Source organism: Suricata suricatta, chromosome 12, assembly GCF_006229205.1.
Source record: "Suricata suricatta isolate VVHF042 chromosome 12, meerkat_22Aug2017_6uvM2_HiC, whole genome shotgun sequence".
Lineage (NCBI taxonomy): Eukaryota > Metazoa > Chordata > Mammalia > Carnivora > Herpestidae > Suricata > Suricata suricatta.
This window is the reverse complement of record NC_043711.1, coordinates 9275650-9284003: the sequence shown is the minus strand read 5'-3', so window position 1 is coordinate 9284003 and position 8354 is coordinate 9275650. Positions and strand designations below refer to the sequence as shown.

At 62.5% G+C, this 8354-nt stretch overlaps 1 protein-coding gene across 1 annotated transcript; it reads right to left on the bottom strand.

Annotated features, from left to right (window-relative positions):
- Positions 1–271: 271 nt before the first annotated feature.
- Positions 272–7787, bottom strand: DCAF15 (DDB1 and CUL4 associated factor 15). Its single transcript, XM_029918236.1, has 13 exons — positions 7656–7787; positions 5969–6066; positions 5735–5870; positions 5013–5119; positions 4791–4930; positions 4513–4683; positions 2287–2721; positions 2103–2194; positions 1875–2003; positions 1694–1779; positions 1373–1477; positions 1174–1289; positions 272–779 (listed from the first exon to the last, which is right to left on the bottom strand). Exons 1-13 carry the CDS (start codon positions 7785–7787, stop codon positions 724–726), a joined length of 1803 nt encoding a protein of 600 aa, XP_029774096.1. The 3' UTR covers positions 272–723.
- Between the last annotated feature and the right edge of the window lie 567 nt (positions 7788–8354).

Here is an 8354-nt window from a genome sequence, read left to right as displayed (position 1 = left end):
AAAAAAAAATCACTATTTTGTGTGCTCCGCGTGCTACAGCTTTTGGGGGGGCCCACCCCCTCCCTGTCCCCCCTGCCCTGGGGGGCCTCCCCTCTCCTGGCCGTGAAAGTGTCCACGCGTGTGGTAGTCTAGTGTGCCGAGCTGTTTTCTACCTTTTTGTAGTCTTTCTTAAAACACAATAAATTGCGCTGTGATACTTGGCTATTGCTAACTCGAGGGGCCTCGGTCCGGGGGCTCCAATGGGCCCCGAGCGGCAGTAAAGGGAATTCGGTGAGGCTCAGAAATAAAACATTTATTACGTGAGGAGGAAGGACGGGCAGGGGGAGGGGATGGCCACGAGGTCTGCCACCTCAGGTGGGGGAGGCTGGGACGGGCAGGGCCAGGGGAAGGGGGTCCATTCGGTCTCCCTGGGGGGGCAATGTCCACACCTGTAGCCAAGGGAAGGGGCAGACCCGCAGAGAGCAAGGGCCTGTGCCCAGCGCGGGGTGAAGGTGGGCGCTTGAGGCTGGGGGGCAGGGGGCTCCCTCCCTCTGCCCCTTCCCCACTTAAATAGGCATAAATAAAGAAGCGTCCAGACTCTCGGGCCACCAGGGGCTGCCCCCTCCAGCCCCCTTCCCCGCAGCCTAACACCAGTGCCGGGCGGTCACCGGCCAGCCGGCCAGCCGGGGCGAGGCTGCCGGAAGGCGGAGGTAGTTGGAGTCAGTGTCCAGGGCAGCTGGGCCCTCACAGCACGATCCACGTGTACCTCTCACTGTCGGCCAGAACCTTGAGCGAGCACCCTGCAGGGGAGGGGCACAAGGCAGCCATGGAGCCTCCTGGCCCAGGCTGCAGGCAGGGCCTGCCTCCCTCCCTGCTTCCTTCCAGAAGGCAGTGACACTGTGGAGGTAAACTTCGGGCCCCCAGCCCGCAGCCACCCAGTAAAGGTCTGCTGAAAGAAGGACCAGCCGGAGTGGGGCTGGTCCCCAGGTGCCACACCTGCGGGTCCTCTCTAAGGTGGCTCTTGGACCCACCAGGCCTGGCCTGCCCTCCTCCCCTCACCCCAACTCCACAGTGTGCACCGGCCTAGTTGGCAGACTCCTCCGTTCAGGAACACTCAGGAACCAGCACCCGCTCTAGGCCTGGCACAGTACCAGGGTAGGGACCTCCTGACCGCCATCGGCTCACAGGGCCTACCTTTGTGCAGTGCCTCGTTGGTCATCCTATTGACGTAGCGGCCGCTGCTCTCGGGGACCAGCCACTTCATGACCATGTCCACGCAGCTCTTGCGGTAGGAGCTCCAGACGCTGCCGCTGAGAGTGAGGGGGTGAGGGCTCTCATCACCCGGCCACCCACGCCAGTCCCAGTCCCGGCCCCGGCCCCAACCCCGCCTCACCTGGTCTGCCCCTTGACCTCGGTGAGGTCCCCTACGCTGACGGTCACGAAGATGCCGGTGTTGAGGTCCCATGCCACCTTGAGGCTGGTGTGATAGGTCTTTGGTCTGCAGTGGGGTGAGGAGCAGATGAGAAAGGGGTGGGACCAGCAGACCCCTCAGGTGGGACCCAGGCAACCCTGAGGGGCTTCTGTCTTTGGAGCGGTAATGGAGTTTGGGTGCGGGGGGGGGGGAGACTCCTCACATCCCCACTAGCCCACCCCCCAGAGGTATCTGAGCGAGGCCCCCTACCGGGTGGAGGCCAAGAGCATCCCCCTCACTCACCGGAGCTGGCCCTCCTCAGTTGGGGACGGGAACGCCAGGAGCAGCAGGCCAATGTTGATGAGGACTTGGTTGGTTTCTGGGCATACCTGGGGGGTGGGGGGGGCGGGGCAGTGACAGCTACTGAGGGTGATACCCGGAACAGAGAGGCTCTGGGCACTCCCTGTTCCCACCCTGGGCCCACCTCCAGGATGACAATGTCATAGTCACTGAAGGAGCAAAACTGGTGGGCCCAGGTGGCATCATGGCGGATGACCTCATTGATGACGTATTCAAAGTCCAGCGTGAGCTGCTCCACCGTCAAGTACTGACCCTGTGGGCGGTGGGCAGAGGGCAAGGCTGTGTCGGCTGCCCCCCAGCAGGTTCCCCAAGGGCTGCCACTAGCCCTGCCCCTCCTCCCCCAGGCACCCACCTGGACGGCAGCCCGTTCCCGCATGGGTCGCAGATTACGGCCACGGAGATCCGTCACCACAAAGGGCAAGGAAATCTTGTCATCCTCGAACTCTGAGAAGGCAGGAAGTGGGGGTAGAGGTGGTGGGAGGCCTGGCCGGCCTCCGTGCCTGGGGCCCTGCCCACCAGGTTGGTTCCCAGCTCACCGTCCTCCGGTTCTGTCCCCTCGCTGGACCCCAGCACGTAATACAGCTTGGTGTAGTTGACGTAGCCAGGCTCCGGGGCTGGTGCCTCCACTGCAGGGGGGCTGTCTCGTGGTACCACCTCCCCACCTGGGGCCAGGGGCTCTGAGGGCAGGCGGCAGCGGCTGCCCGAGGGCCCCGGGCAGGGGGGTGGCCGGGCTTCCTCTGAGGTCCCACCCTTGGCCTCTCTGGCCCTGCGGAAGATGTCGGCCACAAACTCCTTGGCTTTGGCGATGGCGGGGGAGGGCTCAAGGGCCCCAGGGGCTCGGGTGGGGGCTGCTTCAGGGCAGGGGCTGGGGAGGGTGGGGGACAGCTCAGGGCTCTGAGGCCCAGGGGGGCTGGGAGGGGCCGGAGGGGAGGTGGTGTGGTCATACAGGATTTGGCAGAAGTTACTCTCCCCTGAAAAAAAACATGAGAGAGGTTAGAGTGGGGGGTAATATCTATCAGTAAACAAGTTCAAATCTAGGGCACTGCAGACCTCCCTCACTGGCCAGGGGCAGGGCAAGCGGGGGAGGGGGTTCTTAGAAACCCACCTGGAGGACCCCCTTCTAGAAGGCTTCCCTGTGCCAAAAGATCAGTTGAAAACCCTCACAAGGGGAAAAGCATGCGCGAATGCGGGCATACACAACATGTTCAAACTTTATTTCTGAGCATCCACCAAATGCCACACCGAGGACACAAGTGAACAGGACACAAAAATCCCTGCCCCTGGGGAGCCAATGGTCTACAGTGACAGAAGCTAAAAATCACCAAAGTCTGAAAGTTTACTACATAGCCCTCCATCCTCCCCAACAGGGGCCCGACTGGCGGGGGCCCAGTGCCCATCCAGGGGCACCCTCAGCAAGGTGGGCTCAGCTTGGACAACCCCCGTGTTCACAGAACAGCACTGTGGCCGGACCCTTTGCTCTGTCAGCACCACCTCCATAGGCAGCCCCCCCCCACCCGACAATCAACCCGGGGAGGGCGGCGACCACGTCCTCCCAGTTCAGACACTAGGGACGGAGCCTCAGAGAAAACGTGCCCAAGGGCAGGCACACTGCAAGACGATGCCCGCCTGTCCCCCAGGGTGGACAACGGCCATGTCAAAATGCCCCCTTTGTGCAAACACCGTCCCAGGGCGAGGTGTTAGACATGGGTGACAACGTCCCCCTCACCCCCGCCCCCCTCCGCACGCACACGTGACCCTTCCTATGGGAACTCACAGCCACAAGTCCCGGGGGGCAGATTTCGGCCTCAGCCAGGTCCCCAGTGGCACAGGCAGCCAGGGCAGGAGGCCCCCCTGGATGGGCCTGGGGACAAGGCACCCCGGCCCTTGCTGGTTTTGGTGTGTCATTATGTACATTTACTCCTTTTTACATCCACTCCACTCCCTCTCCCAGGGACAACCGTTTTAACGTACTTAGCAGCGGGTGTCTTCTGATTTGACTCCGTTCTTACGAAATCAGCACATACTGACTGGTTATTGATCTCCTTGGTTTCTTTGGCAGCTAGGAGCGTCTTTAAGGCACACCTCACAGACACGCGTGCGAGGGCGCCCAGAGGGACTGCCCCTCCCAGGCAATTCCTCCCTGATCCCTGGGAATGGATGGATGCCAGGCAGCTCCCACCAGCGAAGCCATGGCCCTGCCCAGGCTCAGGCCGGGCTGCACCCACACTGTGCCACGCAGCCGAGGGTGCGGGGAAGGCCCTGGGGGCCCCCCATCACCACCAGTGGTGGCATCAAACAGCTTACCGTGGGCCACTCTGTCAAGGGACAGCACCGTGTGCCTTTCACTGGCATTTTTCCTATTCCCAAAGACAAAGGATGGCCCTCTGTCTACTAAGTGAAATTTTAAGCGAGCATTTCCATTTGAAAAGAGCACTGCCCCGTCCAGCACGGGGGCTGGGGCCACATGTGGCTACCTAAGCGCAACTGAACTCCAATAAAATGTCAAAGTCGGTTTCCTTGGTCACACAGCCACTCTCGAGTGGCTGCCATCGGAGCGGACAGGGCAGATGTACCCCATCAGACCCCTACGGAACATTCTAGTGGGCAGCGCTGGGGTGCGCGTGGCTTGCTTCGGATCCTGTATTTCTGCCTTCCAGCTGTGTGACCCTGGACCAGGGGCCTCGGGCTCATCTGTCACGTGCGGTAGTGACAGGACTGCCCCTGGAGGGCTGCAAGGCGGGGTCTGCGGAGGGCGGGCCTACCTGCCGAGTGCACGGAGACAGCGCAGGCCACCAGGGAGTAGCTGGTGTTGAGCAGCACTACCTGGTCCTTCTTGAGCTGGAAGGCGGGCTGGAAGGTGGGGAAGGGGTAGACCACCTGGTACTTGGTGTGCAGCATGAAGCCGTGTCGCAGGCACTGTGCGCTCGGGTCACCTGCAGCAACACATGACGCAAGCGCGGGCTGAGTCCCGCCTCAGGCAGGGAGGGCGGGGGGGGGGGGGGGGGGGCCAGCCCGCACCCCAAGGTCCCTGGCCGCTCACCTGGATGGGCCCGGCTGGCTTCTCGGCAGGCAGCACAGCGACCTGGTGATGGCACGGCCACCGTGCTGATGTAGATGTCCCGGTGGTTCTCATCGCTCATCATCATCATGTTCATGAGCATCCCGTTGGCTGAGCGGGTGCTGGGGGCCAGCGCACCTTCAGTGGCTGGGCCCCCACACCACCCCCCCTTCCCCGGGCCTGCCTCATCCCTGGGGGTCTTACTTGAAGCCGAAGACGATGACCTTGGAGGCATCACTGGGCCACTCGCACACGGTCAGGTACAGGTCACTGTAGATCTCCTCGTCCTGGAAGAGCCGCACCTGCCGGACCTGAGCAGCACGCTGGGGGTCGGTGTGGGGCCGAAGCGGGCAGGGTGGGACGAGACAGGGGGCCCAAGCAGCCCCTATACCACGGTCCCTGCCTTCCTGCGGATGGGCTGGGGAAGCGACCCTCAGAAGTAGGGGAAACAGGGAGGCAGCCCCCAGCACAGGACGAAGCTGATGGAAAAGGCGACCCTGCCAGGCACTATGGCTCCTGGCCTGCTCCACCCTGAAGCCTGTCCTCCTCCCTGAGCTCACATGTCCTCTGGGCTAACAGCGCTCGCCTCCCAGAATGGGGGGGATGGGGGGAGCGGGCTTCAAGGGAGTCAAAGTCAAGGTTAGGCAAGCGGGCCAGCAAAGCTAACGGGTCCGCCCCTGGCCTGAGCCTGTCATGTTCTCCAGGCTTTGTTGAGCTGAACCACGGGAAGGTGTCGCTCTGTATCCACTTTCAACTATAGAAATGGCAATTTCATGCGGTTTGACCTCACGCCATGGCCAGTACTGACAATGACCTTGGGAGTACGATTTCTCCGCTTTACAGACAAGGAGTCTGAGGCTCAGGGGTGCTGCGACCCGCCGGTCCCACCGCTGGAAGGGACAGCCCCGCCCCGGGCCCAGCCCTACCAGCTTGAGCTTGCTGTGGACGTTGAACTCCCACCAGTACAGATGGTAGATGTAGAAGGAGAAGTCATCGTCCCCGCTGCTGCTGGTGTAGGAGAGGACGTAACGGCCGCACTTGGAAAAGCCCAGGAAGATGTGTCTGTGGGGGTGGGGGCAGAACGGCCAGGTCAGGGCCAGCCTGCCTCCCCGCCCAGCCACCCCCCACCCCTAGCTCGGCCCAGCCTCCCGCTGCCTCACCCTGCGTAGAGAAAGTCCTCGTCCACAATGTTCTTGAGGGAGACGCAGACCCTGGGCGGCAGCTTCCGGAAGAGGCGAGGGGAGAGCTGCCCACTGATCTGGGGAAGGGGTGGCCCTTGCTCTTGAGGCACCATCGCCTCCCCCAGTTCCCTCACCTAAAGCAGAGCAGCACCCCCAAGCTCTGGCCCAGACACACAGGCCAACAATGGCGGTCAAGAGGGGTCCAAGCTCTAACCCTAACACATGCCATCCTCCCAGCCCCACACCTCTTCAGTCTCAGAGCCCCTCTTGCCCAAGCACCTGGGTCCTGAGGAAGGTTCCCTAGTCATTCTTGGTCACAATGGGCCACTGGCTGCCCTCCTAAAGGCGGCTTCAGGTGGGTCCCCTCAACCACTAAGGAGGCTTGACCAATTGCATTCACCTATTCCTGACCCACTAGCCTACACACAGGGTGCTCAGGACCTTTGGGACAGCCCTGGCCTCAGGGACAGGTGAGGCAGAAGGGGGGTGCTGACCAGTGACCTTCCAATTTCTGCCCAATTCCCTCTTCTCAGTTAACCTAGCCGCCTTCCAACAGACTCCCTGGTCCCAGAAACTTCAAGGAAGGATTTGGAGGGACAGACAGGTGCATAGGCTGGGTACTAGGTGATCAGAGCACCCTGGTCCTACAGCCCGATCTGAGTGGGATACTGGGCCCTGCCCTCAAGAGGTTACAGCCTGATGGGAAAGAGTCTGGGGGAGACAGCACACTCCCCGTGGAGATGCCAGTCTGATGGAACAGCCCTGTTGGTGAGGCCCAGGCTGACAGGGGAGAGACACAATCCCAGTCCAGGGAGCATCCAAGCTAAGGGTGGAGCCAAAGACCAATTGAGGGAGCAATCAGGCTGAGGGTGGAGACTGTCCCTGGCCAAGGAACTCCTCAAAAGGAGGAGCCGCAGCCCTGCCCTCACAGAGTTCCCCACCTAATGGAGAAGGCACTCTCTCTCTCCACAGGGAAACGGTTCTGCCCACATTGATGCGGACCCGACGGCAGATTCACATGTCTGCCCTCCCAGAGCTCCCAGACTGATGGGGGACTGATATGCTGGCACGCTGTAAGTTTACAGTCTGATGGAGAAGACAGAACCCTGCTCAGGAAGCTCCCAGTCTGAGGGGGTTAGACCAGGCTTTCTCCAGGAAGGTCCCACCCATTCGATGGGGGAGGCAGACGCAGGTACAGGAACTCCCAGCTCCCGTGTGGTCAGAGCCCGGACAGAGAGAGGAACGCCGGGCAGAGGAAGCCCAAAGCCAGTAGCAGGGGCTCTGCCAAGGGGGCGGAAAGGCTCCATAACGGAGGGGCCGTGGGAGCAGGGTTTTGAAAAATGAGTCTGACCCAGGATCGCCCCCTTCCTCCTTATTCCTCCAGCGACCTCCTCTATCCAAGCTCTTCCTCGGCCACCTCCAGCAGCTCTTCCATCCAAGCCCCCTACCGCGGACCCCGCCCCCAGCCCACTCCATCCAAGCCCCCTGTCCCAGCCCCCTCCATCCAAGCCCTCTCCCGTGGGCCCCGCCCAGCCCCCTTCCTCCGAGCCCCCTCCCCCGGGGCTCCGCCCCCAACCCCTCACCCCGCGAACGCCCTCCCTCCCTCCGCCTCCCTCGTCCCTTCTCCCCACCCTCCAGCGAACTCCTTCCAGACTCCAGGCCTCACCTTGACCCGCTCCAGCTGCTTGAGGACGTGCTCCCGCCGCCGCCCCGCCGCCCGCTTTCCCCCGGCGCCCCCCGGGCCGCCGCCGCCGCTCCCGGCCCCGCTGTTCCGCTCCGATTTCGAGCTGGGCGCCATTTTCACCCCCTCCCTCCACTTCCGGAGCAACCGGCCTTTTCGTCCCACCCCCGCCTGCTCCTCATTGGCCCTTTCTCGGCATTGCGGCCAATCTGTTGGGTGAAAGCCCGCACTTGGGGCCTCTTCCCGCTACGCCTGTCTATCACAGCCATCTCGGTCCTTGATTGGTAGAGACGGTACAACCCCCGTGGTCCGCCGCCGTATCCCCGCCTTTCCGCAAGGACGCGCCCGTCTGAGGCCCCTATTGCGCCCCTTGCAGAGCTGACTTTGACCCGATAGGCGAAGGCCCCTATCCGTCTCGGCGGTGTCACGCCCCCCTATGGCTGGTGAGTTTCCATGGAGACCGCCGGCGGTCCAGGCCAGTGGCCGGTGCGATGGGAACCTGCGGTCCTCAAGGGCCGGAGTCCCCAGCCTAGTAATGTCGGCGCCCTATCCGGAGGTGCGGAGGCCTGGCGAGTATCCTGAGACCACCAGGCCAGGCCGAAGAAAGGGATTTGTAGAAGAAGTCGAGATTCGATTAAAAACATCTTTCGTTGGAGCTAAGGACGAGCTGGTGGGATGACGATG